Below are 23,439 nucleotides of genomic sequence, written 5' to 3'. Positions count from 1 at the left end.
TATACTAGAAATATTGTTCAGGATAACGAAAAAAGGCGCCTGTTTAAATGGGAGCTCTTAATTTTAATACTAAGAAGTGCCTCATCGCGATTTTCTACTTTCCATAAGAACAACATGGCAAAAATGGTTCTTGCTCCTTGCGATTTTTATAACTAGATAACGACGCGTCGTACAAAAAATTCATAAACATATTTTTGTAGGAAATTGAACGTTCTACAAAAGAGGTCTCTTGTCATTTTACGATAAATCTACTCCTTCAAAAGTTATTTGAGGTCAAACATCAACGAAGGACCTCAAATAACTTTTGAAGGAGTAGATTTATCGTAAAATGACAAGAGACCTCTTTTGTAGAACGTTCAATTTCCTACAAAAATATGTTTATGAATTTTTTGTACGACGCGTCGTTATCTAGTTATAAAAATCGCAAGGAGCAAGAACCATTTTTGCCATGTTGTTCTTATGGAAAGTAGAAAATCGCGATGAGGCACTTCTTAGTATTAAAATTAAGAGCTCCCATTTAAACAGGCGCCTTTTTTCGTTATCCTGAACAATATTTCTAGTATATTATTAAAAAAAAAAAATAGCCAATTTTTTTGATACAGTCTAATATATATATATATATATATATATGCGTAATATTCATTACACAGTTTGGTCAAAGTAAATCCCAGGACCTTTCAACGCAGTCAGGAACACAATAAATTGCTCATTTTGATATCAAGTATTTCTTTGTCTTTAAATTGACAGCCGAGTTACGTTGATTCATTTCGCTTTATATGATACAGGAAAAACATATTATCAATAACAATAATGGCGCGATTTTTCTCCCGCCTTAGAGCCATCTAAAAGTACACATAATTAATGATCAGGCAAAATCAATACCATACATCTATACAATAATTGGAAACTTCCGCTTGACGTTTACGATCAAACGACCATATGCGTATACCTATTAACAGAACGAATTGCGAAACAGGTGGCATAATGTAATTGGATGAATAAGCTGCACATAGATGTAACGCGTTATGATAAATAGTAGCTGTAATAAGAAAATGACATAAAAAATAAAAACGAAAAAAAGCAACAAAAAAAAAATAATAATAAAAAATAAAAGAAAAGAAAACCAAGCTAAGGCTGAAACGTAATGAATTTATAATACATAATAATGATGTAATATTATAATAGAATTAGACATGGCAGTATTAGCAGTATAATGATATTAATAACAATAATTATAATGATAGTGATAATAATAATACAAATCTGTAAATAGGACACAACACACACACACACACACACACACACATATATGTATATATTGACAAGAGTTTCCACGGATCGTAGAATTACTGAACAGAAGAGTAAACGCCGCAGCTATACAACATAGGTATACATGTATCAATAAATAATATAGTATGTAAATGAAACAGGTTAAAATCACAATTATTATTAAATTAAACTGATTGAAAAGGAAATAAATAATAAAATTGCAAACACACACAAGTCTTAAGTAGTGAAGAAGTATGAAATGTATAAGTTGACAAATCACCTTCACCACCGTATAAATATTTACATAAAAAACACGAGCTAGTTATGTCCGGGATCCCGAACGCTGCAGCATAACCGTAATAATTAAAGATTTTACACGCACCATAAACAATCGACATAACTATAGTGCGAGGAAATACTTGCAGATGTTATAACGAACCGATAATTAAATGAAAACGGAATTCTTTCTGCAGTATAATAATGAATAGTAAAAATGAAAATAGAAAATTGTTCATCATAGCGAAAGGCATGGATATGTAATAACGAAGATTTATCACGCAGACACGAGAAAGAAATAAAAACGGAGTTTGTGTAAAAATAAAAAAAAATAAAAATAAAAACAAAAAGAAAGAAGACAGAAAGAAAAGTAAAAAAAAAATTTAACAAATAAATAATAAAACTAAAATTGATAGTATTGTTAAGACAATCAGACTACTACTGCTGCCAGCTAACTTGAGCGCCACCCAGCCTCGAGGATGCTGGTTCCTTTACAATCTTTGCAAAAATCCAAGCTACGATAGATATTGCACACCGTTGCGTGATATAATTATACGTACGATGAATTTTTTTACGCCTCATTTTCTACCACGTTATTGCGATATATTCGGCGGTAGGGTGTCCAATTTTTTAGTTCTATTATTATTATTGTTGTTGTTGTTGTTATTATTATTATTATTATTATTATATCATCAAGTTGCAGCGGGTGATGAACACTTACGAAGCGATAATACCGAAGTTGAACCGGCTTCTTCTCGATTATACATACATTTAATATTACATGACATGCATAAATTATACATATATGATATATCTACATCGTGTAAGACTATCCTTGTATTGTATAAGTATAAGCGAGTGACGAATAAACTCATTAATTATAATTCGTTCTTCCGTTATCTCCCGGAGAGATCGGGGGATTCGACGGAGTAACAATAAGTATATATGTATATGTATATATGCATGTGTGTGTGTGTGTGTGTGTGTGTTTGTGTGTGTGTATATATACTGCATATAGTATATATATATATATAAAAATATATACGTGTGTGTGTATGTATACATATATATTGTACACATAAGTTATCGTATCCTTATATTTATATCGTTACGATAAAATTACGGGTAATTAAGAGTTCCACATTTTTTCTACTCATTTATTCGACGGTAATAGTTGCCACGTATATATTATACATAATTATATATATTAACTCTAATTTTGCCAGTCGATATATCGCGCGAAGGTGATTTTTTTTTTCGGCGTAAATATCAAGAGTCTCTAGCTTTTGTCGCGGTTGTAAAAATCAAATCTGAAATATAGATCACGGTGATTAAAATCGTATTATTAAAAACGGTCAGCATCATTTGCGATAGTAAAATTATCAATTTACAGAAAAACCACGTCAGGCCTCATAATTTTTCGACGTGCTGATTTTTTTTTTTTTTTTTTTTTTTTTTTTTTTTTACTTGTCGTTCGATCAAATTCTAGCCAATGAAAATATATAACTCGTTTTTGCTTCAATAGTTTAATATCTGTCAACCTCCGTTGACATCGAAATCTCTATTTTATTAATGAAAATGCTTGTATAGAATATCGTGTGATGGGAATAAATTATCGATCTCAATAGCAAGAGAAACTGAAAAGTGATCGAAGACCAGTCACGAAAATCGAGCAATGGCGTGAACTCTATACTTATCACGCTGCGTATCTCATCTGGCAAAATATAGGGCTATAAATCTGTACAGTATTCTACATATAGTTGTACGTATATATAGCTAATCAATGTTATTATTATCATTTTTATTATTATTATATTATCGTCGTTATTATTATTGTGATTATTATTATTATGAAATTTATTGTCGACGTTGTTATTATTCCAGGTATAAAACTATTATTTTAATTACCGATGCACAGTAATATATTATTGCTGTTAAAAAATTGTACAATTGATTACCATCGCAGTACATAACATATGTATATATATATATATATATATATATATATATATATATATATATATTGTAAACCAGCTAGCGAACGGGAAATTGTTTTTTTAACGAAAATTCTATACTGAGAAAGAATAAACGTAGATGCGAAGAAAATAAAAAAAATTAATTAAACTTCTTGTATAAGTATATAAAGTGAAGATGAAATAAGAAAAAAAAAATGAAGATAAAAAAATAATGATTAAAAATTGAAACTAAATAAATAAAAAATTGTTACGCGATACAGGGAAATTACGATGCAGAGTAGGAATTTGTGGCGAGGATATTGGAAAAGAAAACCTCGCGATAAAGAAAGAAAAATAAAAGAGAAAATTAAAGAAACACGACGCAATAATAACGAAAATCCAGGGGAGGAAAATTTAGGGAGAAAGGTGCAAAATCGAATTCACGCTATGAAATTTCAGATCGTTGAGATTATTTCATGTCTTGCGAAAATTTTGGAGAGACGATGCAGACTCGTCGTCGCGATGATGACTTGGGGGAATAAATAAGGCAGTCGAGACACACCCTTTGGAGATAAGGGATGAACTATCGGCCGACATTGACGGTGGTTATCGTAGCTGCCGGAGTTGTTGTCCGTCAGAGAGACTCGGGAACGGCAAAACCATTGTCTCTCTCTCTCAGGATTGGCAAGTCCTCGAATTTGAATTATGGGAGGTGAAAGCTCCGCGCGACGCGATAAAAGCACAACCGCATCAAAATTGTTGTCTTTGAATGAGTAAAAAAAATTGTATACCTATTATACATATATATATATTATATTTGAAGAAAAGAAGAAATTCATTGATGTGTGCTGGATTTTCCAAACGGTTTTTCAATATTTTTACCGCGTGTTTAATTTGCAGAATATTATATATTGTGTATAATTATGAACGTGTACAGCGCGAGGTGATTGCATCGACGTAAGCGAAGAATAAAATCTGAGAAAATTAAGAGGAAAAAATATGACGATGATGTAGGAGACGAAGAAAACTTTATGATATAATATAAATATGAACTTCGTACAACAAACGTGTCAATATTATACCAGATATAAAGTGAATAGGTGGAAGAGGGAAATAGCTGAAAGAGAGAAAGAGAGAGAGGGGAAAAAGGTACATGGTGCTTTGAGCGTAATATTTGATATTAAATGAAGCGTGTGTAATTATTATACGTAATTATGATGGGGACGGCCGATCAGTCGCGAGTGCCGCTCTTTTCAATATTTTATTGTTAGGCAAAAGTGCTCGATCGACCGTCGTATGATCATCTAATTGTCAGCAAGACCGTTAAAGATATCTATTTTCATTTTCTCTGTAAGGCAGTACCGATTATTCATAAATAATTAAATTTCTTTCAAGTTGTTTATACACATAATTATACTGCATGTAATGCGATTGAAATTGTACATCTGCATCGGCGCTTTACCAATTGATTTGGGCGATATTACTAAACCGTTGTTGTTGTTATTACCACTCCAATTATAATTATTGTCGTTACTATTATTAATATTATTATTATTATTATTAATACCTTTATTATTAAAATTCGGATAATTATTATTACTATTATTACGACGGTTATCATCATTACTGTTACATTATTGAAATTATGGTTATATTAACGTAATTGTAATTACCGATGCTTTAATGAAAGAGATATTATATATATACATATGTACATAACACAAGAGAAGAAGAAGAAGAAGAAGAATAAGAAGAAGAAGAAAACGAAGAAGAAGGAGAAAAAAAAATTATTAAAATACATTATAACTATTGGTCTATATCTATATTATAAGAATACTTGTTTTGAATAAACAACGAATCATCGAGAATTACCTTCTCGCAAGCTAGTCTGTCTGTTTGTCTGTTAATTCATCATGTCTGTGTCTGTTACGTCTGATCGCCGCAATTGCCATCTGCCCTTTGACGTCTAGAGTCACGCTACTACTTCACGTACCTAAACGAGGCGTCTTTTCACTCTGCGAATTGCGCGCAAACTCAAGAAATTTTTTTCTCCATTATCCGTGAATTTTTGAAATTCTTCATAGTAATTTCTGATGGTATTTTTGACATTTGTATAATTCATTCCGCAGTGCTGCAATGGTATATTCTCTTGGTACGTGAACGTATATTTGTATTAGTATACTTGGACTGCAGCACGTCCGGGCAAATGGCACTTAAATCCGTCTATTCCTCACATTATTCCGCTCCCGATAAAAGAGAAGAAGAGAAAAGAAAAATGACGGGGAAAATAAAAATGAAAGAAGCGACGGGGGGAGGAGATAAGAATATAAAAGGAGGTAAAATAACGATAAAGAAAGAAGAAATAAAAATAATGCTATGTATGAAGTATCAATTTAATTGAAACCAGTACTTTAAACATTGTATATGGATAAACTATGACTTTATTTGTAAGCTAGCGTCTACATGATTCTAACACACTTATCCACGTATGTAAAACGATTAAATAAACGTGCGGTTAAAATTCTTGTTTAAAAAATAACCATCAGTATGTATATATTATTGTATATACATATACATATAGATATACATATATATTTATAAATGTATATATGTATATACAATACATGTCAACAATTATACTTTTCCTCAGACAATTATTATAAGACCTAAGTGCAGCGTTTTTCAATCAACAAAAATGTCGTTTCCGATATCCAAAGACCTTCGCCAACTTTGTCTCTTGGATTGTACAGCGTCGAACCTTTATTGGCGACAGGAAAGAAGTGAAAAATTAAAATTCGACGTTTTAGAGATCGCAGATAGTCCGCCTTACGGTCCGATGAATCTCTGCTGCAGTTCACGGTGCATAATAATATAGAGGAACATCGCGAGAGACAAAGTTCCGAACTAAAGCAATATTTGAAATTAGAATTGCTCTGCATTTATGTGTTATATATATATATTATATTGTCCCGCCACCCTTTCCATTCCCCCCTTTTCCCGCTGCAGTACCGCTTGTGATTAATTATATTCGACTAGTTTGCCAACACCGAAATCATACACGTACATATACATACGTATGCATACGTAAGACAGCAATACGTTCGTACGGAATACGGATGCCAATTAATAACACGCTTACTCACCCTCACACAAAGTCTGCAGTAGGAGTAAAATTTTCTCTCAGATCTGATGTTATTCCAGTGAAGTTGATAATTTGTTATAAAATTCAACTCAAGGGACGAATGCAGGAACTCCAACCCTAATGGTTATTATTTCTTGCGACCATATATTATGCGCCGATTGGTTAAAGCCATTGTCATACATTACAATTGAAACAATCAGTGACTGCAGGATAGAAAAAAAAGCAAAGACATTTTTCTGCATTACTTTTTTGCAGTGTTAGTTAGTTATATCATACTAATTATAATTTTTCCAATTAACCAAAGTGGCCAGATGGACTATATTCAGACGATTGTTATACGGTAAGTTTCACCGCAGGTCACCATATTCCTACATTACATGGATGAAAGTTATAATTCTACCTCATCGCTAATTCTAGCAGCGTTCATTACGAGCACAAATCGTAAAAATTTCTCGTATCATACGTGCACTATATTATACGTATATATACAATTATTTATTATCAACACAAAATTTATGGCGTTGGTCTTACATTCTCACTAACATTGTAGCAAATAGGTTCAATGAACTTTCGATTCGTCATAAGCGAAGCATATTATATATAATACGGAAATGCAACATAAAAGTGGTCCAATCTTGGCTTCACTCGATCTCACTTCATGATATACCTTCCGCCCGGCGGTTCCGTCCTGGAATTCGCGAGGTCTCCGAGACTTCCGGTGTCGCTGGAAATCTGGTCGTAGCTGGCCTCGGGACTGTTGTAATTTCCGAGGGCCATATCAATCAAAGAGAAGCTGCAGGCAGGGAACATTCTCGTACAGTCACGGCCCTGGTGGCCGGCGCGATGCGCCGCGTCGTAGGTGTGATGCTCGGGGGGTTCAAACGAGAAGACCCTCTTCAGGGGCAGTCTGGAAAAAAAAGGAAGTTCGATCAACGGGAAAACAATTTTTCGTCAGTCGAGTGAATTCTCGACCAACGAATCGGCGATTAATCGATTCGGATCGGCACCGTTTAGTTCTCGATGCTCGTGATGAGTCTGACACGAAAGTCTGGGCGAGGAAAAGAACGAGGAGAATGAAGAAAAAAAAACTAGGAGATAGGACGACTCTCTGATGAATTGTTCGACACTGCACGTCACGCGGACAAATCGGGGATGAATCGCGGTGAAATATCGGCAATTGCCTTCACGGCGTGATCCTCGGTGCTCCGAACTTCTAATATCCAGCAATATCTCAGTTTTATCCGTCCATCAGTCTGCCAGTTGGATAGATCCTAGCAATCGAAAACGGCGCACACTCGACGGCGTATCAAGCCGAGCCAACCGGGATCCGGAGCGTCTCCAGGTGCGAGGTGATTTGGAGAGCCAGGCGGGATCGTTTTTAATTTAGTTTTTAGAATGCATCCTTATGCGCCCTTCAATTCAAAATTAACTTGGATTCGAGTTAATTAACTTACACAAACGAGCAGTGCTTCTACTCTCTATGTGTATGTGTATACGGGTAAATGCAAATTATCAACTTCATACTGAATTCGAAACTTTTTCAGAAACGTGAAATCGTGAGTGAAAAACGCCTTTATAGGAAAATATCAGACCCAGAAGCGATAGAAAAGTATTGAATTAATTTTGTTTGTACCATCGATTGAAAAATACAATCGTTGTCATATTTTTTAATATGCGTAGAGTATTAACGCTTGTTTTTTCAACTCACTCGGTATACGTTGAAACGTGCAGCATATTTTTGATATGACGTCACGTTTCGTGACGTAGGCTACGATTAAACCGAGCTGTAAGATCATAACGCAACGTCGTGGTTTCCGGACTAACGTTTTCCTGATTTTTCTTTTTCTATACACGCTTTAACCGAAATGGAATTAAATTCTACAAGAGCACCGATAATTAAGATTATCTTCTTCCGCCTTAGATGGCGTAATAAAAGCTTATTATGTGATGTAGCAATTTTTTCCTGAACTTGGAATTTTCTTTTCTTTCTCATTCTTTGGATTCCGATTCAAATACGCATCAATACACTTCGCATGCAGAGATATTGAGCTTCGAGAGTCATCCACATCGCTCTAACAATCAATAAACGTTCCCAATTCGGGTACATGAATAATTTGCATTGCTAATAATTCTCATACATCAACCAAAATCTCATATCCAACTTACGAAAAAGTGATTCTCATCATTTCCTCGATCAAGGTGTTCCCTTTGGGCATCAATCGCTGCGACGCCTCGCACAGTGCCCTTAGCACGCAAGTTCTTCCATCGAATCCCATCCTGAAATCAGACGAGCTCGACGTTACTTAGTCCTGAAAAGCGGGGTTGAAATCAATTTTAAACGATAATATTAAGCACATTCTTCCAAATTTTTTTCCATCCATTCTAGAACTCTGATCGATGATACGGCTTCAGTTAAGGCCCTAGAAAATTTGGTTCACCACAGAGTTGATGACCTCTAACACCTGGATTTGCCAAGCGAGTAGACAAAGTCGGGATAGAAAGACGCGACAAGTCGAGCTTCGGGAATTGTAAACGGCAGAATCTCGGAAGTACTCATTCGAGCAGTTCCTTCAACGACGCGACTACATGCGGACGTATAATCACAGTCCGCATGATTTCCTATAAACTTTAAACGAGCCGACGTTTGCGGTTGAAATTCGAGTTTAGAATCGGCAATTTCCGAGAGCGTGTGGACCATTAATTCTAATCACTCGACTTCTCTCGGGTGTCGCAGGAGATGTGATAACTTCAGAAAGGGATCACCGCCGGCTGTGAACGGTCCCGATATCGCGACACGCGGATCAAACAATCAAAGATATTTCCCGGAAGTGTATTGATCGACGTGCGATCGTCTCGCTGATTCCAGTCTGTTGAAAAATAAATTTTAAACGAAATCCAAGATCTCCGCAGAGCCAAAGTTACGCTGTTGTTACGTCGTTGAGCGAAATCAGGAGTTTATCAAGCTTGTTTACTTCGCGATCAGACCGTGATAATCCGGTTCATTTCACGTCGAGTGTCGCCTTAAAGTGTGGAAGGAAAAACCGTCTTTGCAGGAGTTTCGAGTACACTCGGAACTTAATGATATTTCCAAATTTAACCGAACAAAGCCTTCCTTGCGGCGTAATTCCACATCACTGCACACCTATGTGCTGCCTACGATTGGTGGAAAGCAATCACCGCGACGAGGAATTTGTTACCCGCGCAAATACGATTTCAAAGTGTGTTAAATCGGATTCTAACGATCGCAAAGACTTCAGGCTCACGATTGTTTGTGCAGACTGGAGGACTGATTGGGTCAGACTGATCAACTTGCAGTAATCTTAAGGTAAGTTAAAGTCGTCGAATACGTCTAACCGAGAAAACCAAGCTTTTACTTTAAAAACCGAATGTCTATTCACTTGACCACGTACTTTGAAACTGGTTTTTGGAATCTAGTAAGATACTGCCAACTCGTCAAATACTTTGTCAAATAAATAGCAAGAAAATTATTTTTCTTCAAAAAACGTACAAATTCTTGAGATAAAAATTTGGAAAAATTTCCCTTTTTCCGAGCTTGCACCTCGACGAATAAACGGTTCAATGAATTTCTGGTTTCGAATAAAACCTCCTCCGGAATGCCAGAGCGTGAGGATGAAAGTCCTTCGGGGAAAAAATTCACGAAACGTATACGTACTCCTACTCACCGAGTATCGTATTTTGCGAATGGCTCAACGGCAACGCGCGAATGTTTACCACGCGTATATATCGAGCCGATCCTTCACTATCTCCGAAATTCAAAGAGCTCGAGCTCAGCAGCTCAAACTCCCCCGCGGTATACGCATCGATACTTACACCGAAGAGACGGTGATCCTCTTGAGGATTCACCCTCGTACCGTTCGGCATCCCCTCGGCTTACTCGAATAATACGAGCAAGCAGAACTATTGCATACCTACAATGATCGCGTCGAGATTGGCCCAAACACCGAATGCAGCTCCCAATCAACTCAAAGTACAGTCTAATTTCCCCTTAAGAATCCGCATTCGAGCTACGACTGAAATTCACCCCCGCCCGGAGGTTCCGCCGGCTCGGATACCCACGTAAGCGTCGTCGTTTAGAATTCAGACACCGTTGCATTCAGCGGTGGTGCAAGAGCGCCTTGGGATTGTCCGGGTGGTCGGTGCGGTTGAGGGCGTCGGGACGCCGCGGGGGTGGCTTTTAGGGGTCGGGGGTTTTCCAGGGCAGGGCGCGGCAAGAGACTGTTTCTGAACGTGGCTGGCAGGCCATTTATTCCCACTTCCACCAGAGCTTGCAGCGTCTAGGGGAAATAGTTTCCTCTATTCTGGGCTATGGCCAGATTTATTCCCTCAGGCGGGGGTCGGGGCTTGATTATTTTCGCCCGGACCTTGTTCCCCGAAATAAGGTCGTTTCCAGGGTCGACGTTCAAGGGACGTCTTGCAGCCCCGCTTTTCAGCCTGCAGACTCTTTCCACGAAACGAACGATCCTCGGATTGAAAATTACTTTGAAAGCTCGGCTCTCACCGGCTACACCGAATCTTTGATTTCCTTTTCGAGCGATTAATTACCTGCGCAGTAGGAAGGTATTTATAAGACCTCTTTTTCGAGGGACATGCTCTCACCAGTCGGCTAGCCGCGCGTCCTCGAAGCTCCGGATTGATCGAATCGACCTCGTGCAATGCTTCCTTTATTTTTTAGTGAAAATTTACTTCCACCCGTCAACCCCGCGCCTTCCCCTACCGTATACCTCTGTCAGCTTACCCAGGAACCCATGAATATTTACAGAATGATCAAATTACTTTCTCGATAATATATACCAAACGCGGGTTGGCCGCGAATATATCTCTACCTGAAGCGGAATATCTACACCGACTAGACAAACCGAATAATGGAATTAAAATTCGATTATTCCTAACGGATTTAAAAATTCAATACACTGGTGTAGTGTATAATTCAAAAGTTTATTTATTCCTCCGTTAGACGTGTACCTAATTCATAATAGACTGAATTCGTAGGACGAAAAGCTGCGGTAAGTGTATTGAAAGTGTGAAATGTAAAATAATCACCCCTAGCTTAACTCGGGGGAAAATAAGATTTTGTTCCTTTATATTAGCGCTTGTAACTTTACACGAAGATTGGATAATATTTCAGGGCGAAAATACGATCAGCGTATCCCAGAGGATGGATGATGATTAAAAAGTTATTAAGCATGCCGTGGCTATGTGTAAGCGGTAACTTTATCAAGGTGATTATGGTGATTTCGGCAGAGAGCTTAGCAGCTTATGGCTGCACCGTTTGAAGCAACGAGGCAATTAAAAACACGGAGCCGAGGCGCGACGGTTCAAATTCAAATTCAACCATCTCTGACAGAGCTGTACCTGAAATTCAATCGAACGGCAAAGGACCAGACCTCGGTAATTTCGCGTCATGAGTGGAAAGCTACCCCGCGGGTTACTGATTAATATGCATATCCTGGAAACTATCGTTCACTGTCATCACACCTTCCCGGGATATAAAGCACCTTCCAATTACTCAGATGCAGGTATATAGAGATCTTTTCGCCATTATTGATTCACCGTCTCCGCCTTGGAACTGGTTCTTAGACTTTTTCATTAGAGGTATCTATCAAAACTCAATCAATCCAGCCAATCTATCAAACAATCGATAAAAAGGTGCGATTCCGCGCATCTGCACGAAGATTCTCGATCAATTAAAGCAATGACAACGACGACGATGATCCAGGATAAAATATAACGTTCCTGTCGTGTCTAAAAGTTGATTTGTAGATCAACCCAGGAATGGGTGTCACGTCGAGCCTGCTATGAATGCGCGAATTAATTCAACGAATTAAAGTCTCCGGTCGTAGCAACAAAGTGATAAATTTCAAACTGGCGAGCTATTCCGAAAGCTTCTGAGACGCCGGATGCCGCATATTTCACCTGTCAAACTTTTACCATGACATTTACCATCGCTTACGGTGGCCGAAACGTTGTGGAAACGAATTTAAAAAAAATTATAGCAACACGGCTAGAGTATAAATTAAAAAGTTAGTTAAAGCTGTGTAAATAGAGGAAAATACTTAATTTTTCACGTTAATCTTAAGATTAGATTTCTATGTTATACAATATTGAAAATAAGGAAATTAGGTAAAGTTTTTTGCACTCACGCGTTCATTATCACTTCCAACTTGTTGTAGAGATCCCTCCTGTGTCTTCTGTGCACGTAATACTTGTCCGACTTGAAGTACCTCTTAGGACTTGATACGTAGTACTTCCTGTCATCGTTCCAGCTCGCGTACTTCAGGTCGTTCGCATATCCGTTCTTCGGATCCTTGTAGGCGAACTTTCCGGGGACTAACTTGTCCTTTCTGAAGTCGAGAAATGGCTCGAGGGCGGGCTTGCTTTCGTTCGGCAAATCGTATGAGACACCCCAATTGAGGCCTTCGGTGAAAATATTGTCTGAGGTGATAGTGTGGACGGTCATGCAGAGAGCGATCTGAGTTTGAACCGAAAACAATTAACGCGAATTCAATTGGCGCTGACACTTATCGCCGAACAGTTTCTACTCACGGAAAAACTTGATCCCTCGGGAAAAACTACGTAGCGCTTTCTCCTCGAGAGAAGCTTTTCTCCGGAACCGCCGTCCGCCGATGAGATAAAAATGACGCCGAGAAGGCCAAGGAGAAGAAAGATCATTCCATTTCCGGTCATGTTTGCCTGTAAAAAGGGATCGGATATAGTTGCCGGCGGACACGGATGAGGTCGTATAATTTCGGTCGAATCGTGTTTTATGGACCGAGTTATCTTCGGAGTTCTTCTAAATATACAAAGACAAAGAGGGGGGCGCGGGGAGGGGGGTTTGCTCGGTGATTCGCGAACTCTGCAGGGGAGAAACGCGGGCGGAATCGATACTTGGAAATCTTTCTAACTCCCGGCATTAGTCTCTAGCGCTGAAGCGATGTAGGATGTAGGATGTAGGATGTAACGTACCGAGAACACAGTTTCACCCCTGGAGAAAAATATAGGGAGGCCCAAATCTCTTGTACAAGGGTAATAAAAGCATTCTGTGCCCGCGAAATTTGAGCTCGTGCGTTGAGTGTGGGATTCGCACGTCGAACAAGGTAGAACTTGCAAGGAACAAATTGCAGATACTCGATGCCTATCAATCGCGAATTTACCACTTCGAGCAGAGCCAAACCACCAACCCCAGCCACGACTCCTCAGTCTGTTCAAAATTGGCCCGCATTCCTCCCTGCCATTTTGAATCCACCGATCGGCCTCTTCCCTTGAATCAAAGTCAACGCGCGTCTCGTCTGACGAACGGGAGATTTTATTGCCATGATCGAGTCTGAGTTTTCGAACGTGGAATTTCTACCGTTCCGCTGAGGCGTCTATCGCTTCTCAACTAAGCGGGAATTCGAAGAAATACATTCTTTTTGCTCGCGGCAATCTTTCCCGAGTAGAGAACACTTTGATCTCTCGAGATGCGAATTACAAGTGAAAAAAAAGTACGGATGTTTCCAAGACGCAAGGGAGGAAATCCCGTGCAGATGAAGCAAACTTATACGATCAGTTTCAACGACTAAACCTCGTGTCAAAGGATTACTCACCGAGCCTGCGGACACTGCCAGACGCTGCTAGTTCAACACTTTGCTCATCTGTGACCCGTACGTTGGAGTTAACGTGCAGCCAGAAACTGACCCCCGTATTAGCGTGGCGTTGGTAACCGAGTGATTCTGTTTTCGTAAGAAGTTAACGGGACATTTTTTCGAGAACTTGCGAGACGCTAATTACCGATACTGTTACGGTCTGGCGTAAGCTTAACGGTCAAGATCAACGTCGGTTATTTTTGAGCACGTAAGACAAGATCGTGCATTGACGAATTCTATGCGGGATGTGAGGACGTGTGATATGATTTAGTTACTCGTCATTCGATACGATGAGAAAAATTTTCGTCGTCAATTTTTTACCGTAGCTAAAGTCGTCAAGTTTAGATCGTTACGGATTTAACGACAGTAGGTTTCTTACCTGCTGTTAAATCGGAAAGTATGATTTTGCAAACAGATTTTACACATCGTATAACGAAACAAACTTGATCTACGTAAAATGTCTCGTTACCTTGAATTTATGGAGAACCGTATATCCTGATTTAGTAGCAAAAGTGTCGTTACTAAGGTAGCGGAATTTCTCATATCCATAGTCGAGACATGGACCATTACGTTTATTTTTCCTACCAACATCTGGCCGTGACGAGTTGTGAGATGATAACAATGGAAGGATTGTACAAAGTTTTCAATTAATTTTCTTTATTCATTGTTGCATAAGTTATGTGGAAAACATGAAATTTAAATAAAAAATTTGGCTAAGTGTACAAATTTTGATCAAACGATAAAAGGAGTTCCAGTATAGAGAACGGACATTCGTATCTCAGGTCGCAATCCTTCCTCGATTTATACGCCAAATCGTATTCGTCGATCTCGTTTTCCGACCTCGCAACATTGCTGTAACAAAACGCACAAGGTGAAGATTATTCCATCGCCATTCCAGTTAAGGCTCAAAAAAAAAACAAAACAAAAAAATAAAATTGACAGAAAAAAGCACTTTCGACTCACCTCAAAAGTATTCTGAGCATATCCTCCAAAAATGAAACTCCCGGAGGTGAAAGAACGCTCTGTGCCTCGCAAATCGTCCTCAGTATACACTCCTTGCCTGGCAAACCCTGGCTGCAACAGGATAGGAATTTTTCAACGTTTTCACTAACGTACCGAATAATTAAACGTCACTCACGTTGTAGCCAATAGTACTTGTCGCCAATATCGAAACATTGTTCTCCCACCCACGCATTCTTTCCAACAGTTTTTCCGCGTCCACGTTTTAAATCGAAATCAAAACTGCCTCAAGTGAAATGAAAAATTTCAATCTATATTATATCACGTGTCTAATGGTATAAGGTCGTATCCACAAATTTTTTCTTTATTTGAAAACGCTTTAAAAACGCTTTAAAAACGTTTGAAATTCATCTATTTCAGGAATATTGTTTGAAATTTTGTATTTTCTAAACGTATAACCTTTTTACGTAAATATAAAGGAATAAAAAAAGACGTCTTTTCAACTTTACTTGTGGCAAATGGTCTTAGAATGGTGCACCTGTTCTTATACCATTAGACACGCGATATTGATCGCGATCAAATTATCTAGATGAACGGTTGCCGATAGCATCGGCATTGAACGTCATTTAAATAGTTATTCGGGCCACTGCGGGTTTTATGATACACGCATTCGGGTACATAAATGAATTTTAAACGGTCCATTAAACATTATGATTGCTGTATTATGAGAACGTCGAGTACAACAATAAAATAGCGAGACTTATCGTTAATGTTACTGAAAAAAACTAGGGTCATTCGTTTCCCACTGTACTGCGGAAACTCTCTGACAAAGTCAGACTCTTGCCTGAGTGACCAGCTGTTCAAATAAACAAATTGTTTGTTTATAGTGGACAGAATTTAGGAAGGATACAAGGTTAACTCTCGACTTGATTTAATTCCACAAGCAGGCACGTTGGTCTCTAAACTCCGATTGCATTCATGCTCACCTCTCGAGAGCAGCTTCGTAGGTGGAATACAAGTCCCTCTTCTGACGACGATGCACTCGCCAATGTGAAGAAGGCCTGTAGACTCTCTTTTTGACGGACATCCGGTTCTCAGGTCCCAAAAGGCGTCTGTTGTTGCTCGGAATCGGCCAAATTACGTCGAACTCGATGATCACGTTAGTCGGTGGGCTCTGCGTGAACTGGAGCGCTTTAACGATGGACAAGGTTGACTGGAAAAAGATCAGGTTTAATTGAAAATAAAAACATGCAACTGGGAATTAAAATTGTCGTTGATATTCCAAAAAGACGACAAGCAGTCTCTGAATAATTGAACCGTCGTTAACAGAATTTCTCGTATAAACAATTTCCTCTGGTTAAAATTCAGGCAATTAAGATCCGTCGAATCACGCCACTCAGGTGACGATGTTCCGGGAAAGTTCTGATTTCCTTTTCTGATTATTCATCATTGTCCGTCGCTCCAGGAAGCCTGAATGACTCGATCGATTCGGTGGCGATCAAACCCAACCCCGATCGCAAAAAAAAAAAACTGTCGGAAATCACGAAGCTCGGAACGAGTCTTAACTCACCACGAAAGCACTACCCTCCGGAAAACTAAGGAATCTTCTTTTCCTGGACAGAAGAACCTTATCCCCTTTCTCGTCCTCCCGAAGGTCGTGATCAGAGCTCATCATATTTGTCGCCTGCGTGTTTCCGCTCCCTTCTCGGCGACACAACACTCCCGCGATCAATGCGTGAATCAATACGAAAAAGAGGGAAGCCTTCATCGCGAGAGGAGAGCGAGAGAGTGAGAGAGAGATTTCAAACTCAACACAACGACTCCTCACACGCTCGCCGTGAACGCAAACGGACAACTTTGCTTCCCTCGAAAATACCCCGCCAATCTCCTTCCTCCTTATACCCGGACTATTTACCGATCGTGATGTTTGTAGACCCAGTTAACGTGTCGTTCGGACTCTCCCACCGTTTTTTACCTCGTCTCGTAGGGTTTTAGGCTCCACCGTATTCGGACGATGCTCGTTACTTTCGAGGGAATCGATTATCCGGCGATCCAACCCCCTCGACTCAAGAGGGTGAGTAAGGAAACAAAAAAATTATGGACCGTGCCCCGTGCGATGGAAGAAAGCGCTTTACACCGGATCTTATTTTCAGTCTAAATCCGAAATTGCCGAGCGGAATTCCTCACGATTTCTCCCTCGTTCTTGAAGCCTTCTTCTAAATTACGTTTAAATTTGATTTTCAAGATTACGTCCCTCAGGAACTCACCCAGCTTGCAGCACTACCCGGAGCTTTCACGGTGAGACAAAAGAACGACGTAAACCTACCGCGATTAGCCCGGTCTTGATTGTACTAATTTCCTTAACTTTCACCTGCAGCTCCAGCTAGCGCAATCGGATCGTTTGAGTTTTGATAATACCAAAAATGTGCGTATAAATTTTTTTAACTCCTTTCGGACGACCCGTGCATAAGTCGCGCAATTCATTAAAATTAATTCGCAGTGTAACAGCCACTAATTTCCTCTCTTTCCTTCCCTTATTGCACCCCATTAAACCCTTCCCTTCCCTCAGCGAGTCGGCAAGCCCCCGGCATTACCCGAACCAGCACTTGTTTCAGATCGAGTGGCTTGTAGCGCCGGCGTAGGCACCGGATAAAAACCCTACCCTGGCAGTGAAAAATTAAACAGAGCGCGTCGTTTCGCGCTATGAAAATAATGTATAGCACCCGAAACCAGCCACCACGAGGACGTTAATTTTCTCAGCGTGGCGGACTAACAACACGCCGATTTACAACGGAGCTCCGTTGCAAATTAAGAAGATTTCTCACCACGTCGACGTACTGTGTCCCAGCTCTAAGGTACCCGTCACACTAGTCCTCAACCCTCGGGAGACGCACCGCTCGGGTGCAAGGGTAGCTAATTATGGTTAATTATGATTAATACAGCCCAGCCCGCCTCGCACGTGGCAGGATTTGCTCCAATAAGGACATCACTACCAGGAGACAGGATCTAGTCACACTTGACGTCACACGCGACGGCTAGCATGGTTTCGCACGAGTTAAGTGGTCCAGTTGAATTCAATCAATTTGACAAATATTAGATCTTTATTGTCAAGGCTCACTTCGGATCACCGGTAACCAAAAATCTTTACATTTTTTTTTCTTGTTTCTGAAACAGCGTTAACGATGCACAGTGGCAATCCGTTGTTGTTATTGCTACATTTATCGCGAAGTACTCGATCCTCGAGGTTCAGGGAAAGTTTTTTCTTGTAGGAAAACACGTTCAATTTGTCGGTGAATTCGAGGGGCGATCCGTCGGCGCGTTGCGGCATGTGAGGAGGAGCCGGGCAGGTAGAAAATCTCTTCTCATATGTTCTCGAGACAAGTGGGATACAGCTGGTCGCAGTCCTCGTCTGATTGTAAGTGGGCTCTCTCGTACTGAGTCATGGGATCCTCGTGGAACGATCCTCCCGGTAATCTAGAGGAATAAGTGGACTTTGGGTCGCGATCTCGGCGAGCTCGGTCAAAGAACAGAGTGAGGAGGGGTGGAAAGTCAGTGAGGAAAATGGCGAGTGACTTACGTGAATATCGAGTGCATCATCTCCCTCATGAAGCCCCCCTTTCCCACGTCAGTCGCGTTTCGGTTTCGTTGGCCAGCTTTGCAGAGCGCCTTAAGTACGCAGGCTCTGCCGTCCTTTCCTTGACTGTAAAGGGAGAGATTTTTAGAGCTTTCGAAAGCTCGCTGGGACTACAAAAAGCGACGCTCCCTACCCTTCAAGAACACTTGCCGAGAAGTTTGGAGCCACCTGTCTTACGCTGCAATGGGGGTCAACCGATATTATAAATACAAAACTACGGCGCCACCACCGCGCTCTTTTCTCTCGGCCAATATTCTCCGCGGAAGAGAACTTGAGAGAAACTTCAAGTGCCTACTGGGGGTGGGTACTCGTTCGTCTTGTAAGTGTGCCTTGACTTCCAAGGTACCGAGCATTTGTGCTCGAGTCGCGTGTCTGCCGTGAGAAGGGATGTGAGAGTGAACTGATGGGGGTGAAACTTGCGGTCGACGGAAAAGTATAGCGGAGCTTTCGACTTCTGTTTATCATTCGAAATCGCGAATTGAATAATAATTTCATCGCACTCACGCCTTCAGCAGCATTTCTATTTTCGGATACAGTTCTCGTCGACTCCTGCGGTGATAGACCTCGGCTGGTTTTCGGTGGACTCCAGAGTTTCTGTGAGGCAATTGCCAAGCCAGACCAGCAGTCACACCCATGGTGAATATTCCTTGAGGTTTTGCGTAGGTGCCGATAGTCATGCAGTAGATTAGCTGTGAAATAAAAATGCCAGATTACAGAAAATCGAGCCGCGGAAATTCGCGGCGAGTTCTTTAATCGTCGTACCTGAACGTTGCTGCCTTCTGGAAAAATGAGGAATCGATATGGATCACCGAGTTTGTCCACCTCGCGTTTTGGACGCGGTTTATCGGTACTGTTCACGAACGAAACGCTGGTGTAAGCCGCAGCGCAAAGCTCGGCGAATGCGATAAGCAGTATCAGTGAAGAGCCGGGACATTTCGGGCGCGTCATTTTTTTTTCTTCTTTCTTTCTTCAATTTTACGATTTGTACTCGACGATCTAGCGACACCCTTGAATCAGCACACCGCACTTGTTTAGACAGCTTCGTTTCCCAGAGAGAGCGAGGTTACTAGAGGATAGACGGACGGCTGGACGCGGTAAGCGAGACAGTTACAACGGTACCACAGCCTCGGCCATGTTGGCGTTACCCTGTTAATCAACTCTCACAATAAACCAAACTGGCGAATCAATTCTCGTGAAAATTAGGCTCGTGTTTGAGGTGAATCGGAAAACAGCGCTGCAGGACGTGGGGGTTTCACTCGGTGAAACCCTGAATTCGATCGCGGAGCCATCAACAATGAAGTAATTTGATAAATCGGCGAGATTTGTTGACTCAAAAACTCACACCCAACCCACATCGAACAATTGAAATGAAACCAAACGTTTCCTCACGCTGAATGTATAAACACTTGGGAAACCTACTCCGAAAACAACGAGATGTATTTGAATTAATTCTCCGCTTTAAAGCTTCTTTTTCATTTCTGCCTGTTGGTTCGATAAATTTTAATCAAGACCACATGCAGTGCCAAAGTTTTTCCGCAAGCTTTGGCCTCGCTTGACAACCGAAAGCTGCCTAAGAGCGCAACGGTAATTTGACCAATAAACTGGGTAGTCATCGCGAAAGGTGATTACTATTTTATCAGTCGACTGCCTTCACTGCTACATCAAAATACGAAACAGGAAGGAAGATACGGTCCAATTACGGTAGGATGACTATTGAATAATGGATAATGAAAGTCAGGAAACTGTCTAATAAAATTATTTTATTACTTCTACTTCTTATACATTAGTTATACATGACTTCACGATTTACGAGCTGAAATAAAATTCATTTAATATTTCTAAAAGCCTCTGGATATCTCGATTCGAATAGGGTCGGTATGTATACATATATATATACATACATAAATGTATCTATAGATTTGTCTGACTCGTAGAATTTCTCATCTTAAACGAAGACTGCGCATATTATACAGAATTGCATTGCGTAGTACGTAACTAATTATGAACAAGTTGCCGGCAATATTAACGAATTAAAATCAGTCTGATTATCTGCATCGAGATTATTTCGATAAAGTTTGCGGCAAGTTCTTCATTGCAGTGTAGATCCATCACGTGAACGGCATAATTCGTCTGTCAGAAGGGCGTCGCCGATTGAATTTGGGGTTCAAAATTCAACGTTGTAGATGGAATGTTCGCACGTTGGATACAGCATCTCGCAATCTTCTTGAGTCGAGTGAGCGTAGTCATAAATCTGGTGTTCCACCGAGTCGAATTTCGATCCATCTTTTGGCAAGCTGTTAACAGGAATTGGGGTGGAACATATGACTGATTCTTCAAAACTTCTCAAGGTCTTATCTAGCCGATTTAAATCAGTTTCGAAACCAGGTCAAAGGATTACTGAAGCGTCTAATTGTAAGCGAAAAGATTTCGGGCTAACCTCGCGTTCTGATAAATATTTGCAGATCGTGTTTTTCGCAAAATGGAACGGCGATAAAAACGACAAGTCAGCTCAACAAATAGCAATGAATAATAATAATACTATCCTGTTGTAGCATAAAGGTATAACCTTATTTCTAGCCGCTGCAGGGCGAGTAAACAAAGTCCGTATAGCCGTGGGGTTATGTGCCACGTCTTAGGATAAGGGAAGTTTGAAAAAGGGCGAAGGGTTGGCCCGTTGGAAGAAAGCAGGGGAAAGGGTATGAGATGAAGTAGAAGAAGAAGTAGGAGAAAAAGGAGGATCCGTATCTTGAGGGAGTTTCAAGTCATTCGGCGGATTTATACATTCGTCCCCATTTTTCACCGCGGTGAAGATACTTGTAAGATTGATGATTTTGAGGTTTTTTATCCAGATACGTGCTTCGATTTAAAGACTTGAAAACTCTGGAGGTGGTGTAGTACTCACCTGAAGGCGGCGTGCAGTACTTCTTGTACGAAGGTCCCCTGGCCGACTTCTGATTTCTTCCTCTTTCCGGCCTCGCAGAGTGCCTTTAGAACGCAGGCACGGCCGTCTAGACCGGTCCTGTGAACAGAGCTTTTATCAGAGTCAAGAATTAACGAGAAGCAAAGTGAGTTCCGGGTTCCCGAGACGATGGAAAGGTTAATTAATCACCTCGCGAGTGAAGAAACGTATCTACTGTACTTGCGGAACGCATCTATACTTACAATTACACGAGTACTTCTGCAAGTACTGCACAGGAAAAAAACGAATTAAAAAAGATTTCCACCGGCTAGCTGACCCACTAAAGCGGGTTTAATTCACTTATAAACGATTTCCTGGCCTTAACTATTATTAACTTTCGGGCTTCCGCAACGTCCCGAGACTAGCATCAAAATGTGACCTGCATTCGTCATCGGGGCTCTGAGCAAGGCACCGCGCAGCTGTATGAATAATAACTTCTGCTAGTCCCAGGAGCTTTTAAGCGGACTACATTTTTCAGAGTAACATTCCTGCACCGCCGTCGAACCAACGACCTGAGACGTCAAATTTCGTTACTCGATCAGGTTCATCTTACAAGGTACAGCAGTAAGAATGCTCTGATCGATTCGACTATGTTCACGATATACTCACGATTGCAGGAATGCTTCTATCTTCGGGTACACGACACTGCGACTCCTTCGGTGCAACAAGTCCACCACCTTCTCGTCGACCGAGGAGGGCAGCTCCCAGGCCATGGCTGCTGTCAGGCCCAAGACCAAGTCGTCGGGCCTTCCATAGGCCTCGATAGTTAGACAGTAGACCAGCTGTGAAGGGGGTCTGAGTTAAGGGGGCACAACCGGACTCGACGTGTTCATGGGGGGATTATTTTTTACCTGAATGTTGCTGCCCCGTGGAAATATCAAGTACCTCTTTCGTCTGGAAAGAATTCTTCCAGTATCCGGAACTTCGAGGTTTTTAGTGAATTCCGTCGAGTTGGCGAACACGAAGTTTAGGCAAGTCATGGCGAAGAGTAAGTTGTTTAGTAGCTGTCGGCCCATCTTGAATGAACGAGCGTGTGTTTGCGCAATTATCAATGTGTCGGGTATTCGCGACTATTATTTTTACTTCCTCGATATTAATTTCTTCTTAATCAGTTACCGTATATTCTTGTTAAACGTCGTGTACTACCTTCGGGCTTTTTACGTCTCTCGAATGATGATTACACGACTACAGTAATACGCGAACACGGCATTCGACGCGTGTGAATAGTATTGATATTCGTCGACGTTTGGTGCCTAGGCCTCATGCTACTGGGTGAAACGATAGGATCCAACGGTTATTCCACTCGCCTACATTTTTACGTTTAGTTGGTAATTCGTTGATTCAACAACGCGGTCAGCCGCCCGACGCCACCACTGCACTAATAGTTGTTTTATCTCGTGCAAAACTAGGCGGCAATTTATCAAAACTGAGGGATTCAACCGACGTGCGAACCGACGGATGGTCCTTGTTCAACACGACGTTTATTGAAGATGAAACGAATTAATGATTCGACTCCTCATTTTATCCCATCTTCACGCAAGACTCGTTAATGTCCGTTTAATGGCGGTCCAAGTAACATCCTTACCGCCAACGTCGAATAC

The 23,439-nt window shown here is 40.6% G+C and overlaps 4 protein-coding genes across 5 annotated transcripts; all 4 read right to left on the bottom strand.

Moving 5' to 3' along the window:
* Positions 1-7,269: 7,269 nt before the first annotated feature.
* Positions 7,270-14,333, bottom strand: LOC124413047. The gene is made up of 5 exons (XM_046893362.1): positions 14,247-14,333; positions 13,207-13,353; positions 12,804-13,132; positions 8,809-8,919; positions 7,270-7,549 (listed from the first exon to the last, which is right to left on the bottom strand). Exons 2-5 carry the CDS (start codon positions 13,345-13,347, stop codon positions 7,294-7,296), a joined length of 837 nt encoding a protein of 278 aa, XP_046749318.1. The 5' UTR covers positions 13,348-13,353; positions 14,247-14,333; the 3' UTR covers positions 7,270-7,293.
* Positions 14,334-14,934: 601 nt separating this feature from the next.
* On the bottom strand, positions 14,935-17,020 carry LOC124413373. Its single transcript, XM_046893907.1, has 4 exons — positions 16,816-17,020; positions 16,232-16,458; positions 15,249-15,359; positions 14,935-15,137 (listed from the first exon to the last, which is right to left on the bottom strand). The coding sequence occupies exons 1-4, from the start codon at positions 17,011-17,013 to the stop codon at positions 14,999-15,001; spliced, it is 675 nt and encodes a 224-aa protein (XP_046749863.1). The 5' UTR covers positions 17,014-17,020; the 3' UTR covers positions 14,935-14,998.
* Positions 17,021-18,366: 1,346 nt separating this feature from the next.
* On the bottom strand, positions 18,367-19,827 carry LOC124413375. The gene is made up of 4 exons (XM_046893910.1): positions 19,642-19,827; positions 19,384-19,568; positions 18,823-18,945; positions 18,367-18,719 (listed from the first exon to the last, which is right to left on the bottom strand). The coding sequence occupies exons 1-4, from the start codon at positions 19,825-19,827 to the stop codon at positions 18,608-18,610; spliced, it is 606 nt and encodes a 201-aa protein (XP_046749866.1). The 3' UTR covers positions 18,367-18,607.
* A 795-nt stretch (positions 19,828-20,622) lies between these two features.
* On the bottom strand, positions 20,623-23,095 carry LOC124413377. Of its 2 annotated transcripts, none has more exons than XM_046893913.1 (5): positions 22,985-23,095; positions 22,690-22,854; positions 22,448-22,620; positions 21,782-21,898; positions 20,623-21,173 (listed from the first exon to the last, which is right to left on the bottom strand). In XM_046893913.1, the coding sequence occupies exons 2-5, from the start codon at positions 22,852-22,854 to the stop codon at positions 21,044-21,046; spliced, it is 585 nt and encodes a 194-aa protein (XP_046749869.1). In that variant the 5' UTR covers positions 22,985-23,095; the 3' UTR covers positions 20,623-21,043. The 2 variants fall into 2 exon arrangements, with proteins under 2 accessions (XP_046749869.1, XP_046749868.1); XM_046893912.1 differs by lacking the exon at positions 22,985-23,095 and adding an exon at positions 22,922-22,957.
* Between the last annotated feature and the right edge of the window lie 344 nt (positions 23,096-23,439).

The sequence above is a fragment of the Diprion similis genome, chromosome 12 (assembly GCF_021155765.1).
Source record: "Diprion similis isolate iyDipSimi1 chromosome 12, iyDipSimi1.1, whole genome shotgun sequence".
NCBI classification, from domain to species: Eukaryota; Metazoa; Arthropoda; class Insecta; order Hymenoptera; family Diprionidae; genus Diprion; species Diprion similis.
Note: the sequence above shows the minus strand (reverse complement) of the source record. Positions and strands in the feature narration are given on the sequence as shown.

Coding starts and splice junctions, on each gene's coding strand:
- LOC124413047 (XM_046893362.1), bottom strand. CDS start 13,347: ATGACCGGAAATGGAATGATCTTTCTTCTCCTTGGCCTTCTCGGCGTC. Junction 8,920..12,803: donor TTGGAAGTGATAATGAACGC/GTGAGTGCAAAA, acceptor GTCTGATTTCAG/GATGGGATTCGATGGAAGAA. Junction 7,550..8,808: donor ATGATGAGAATCACTTTTTC/GTAAGTTGGATA, acceptor TTTTTTTTCCAG/ACTGCCCCTGAAGAGGGTCT.
- LOC124413373 (XM_046893907.1), bottom strand. CDS start 17,013: ATGAAGGCTTCCCTCTTTTTCGTATTGATTCACGCATTGATCGCGGGA. Junction 15,360..16,231: donor TACGAAGCTGCTCTCGAGAG/GTGAGCATGAAT, acceptor ATCCTGTTGCAG/CCAGGGTTTGCCAGGCAAGG. Junction 15,138..15,248: donor ATGCTCAGAATACTTTTGAG/GTGAGTCGAAAG, acceptor GTTTTGTTACAG/CAATGTTGCGAGGTCGGAAA.
- LOC124413375 (XM_046893910.1), bottom strand. CDS start 19,827: ATGACGCGCCCGAAATGTCCCGGCTCTTCACTGATACTGCTTATCGCA. Junction 19,569..19,641: donor CAGAAGGCAGCAACGTTCAG/GTACGACGATTA, acceptor TTTATTTCACAG/CTAATCTACTGCATGACTAT. Junction 18,720..18,822: donor ATGATGCACTCGATATTCAC/GTAAGTCACTCG, acceptor TTATTCCTCTAG/ATTACCGGGAGGATCGTTCC.
- LOC124413377 (XM_046893913.1), bottom strand. CDS start 22,854: ATGGGCCGACAGCTACTAAACAACTTACTCTTCGCCATGACTTGCCTA. Junction 22,621..22,689: donor CACGGGGCAGCAACATTCAG/GTAAAAAATAAT, acceptor CCCCCTTCACAG/CTGGTCTACTGTCTAACTAT. Junction 21,174..21,781: donor GTACTGCACGCCGCCTTCAG/GTGAGTACTACA, acceptor TCCTGTTAACAG/CTTGCCAAAAGATGGATCGA.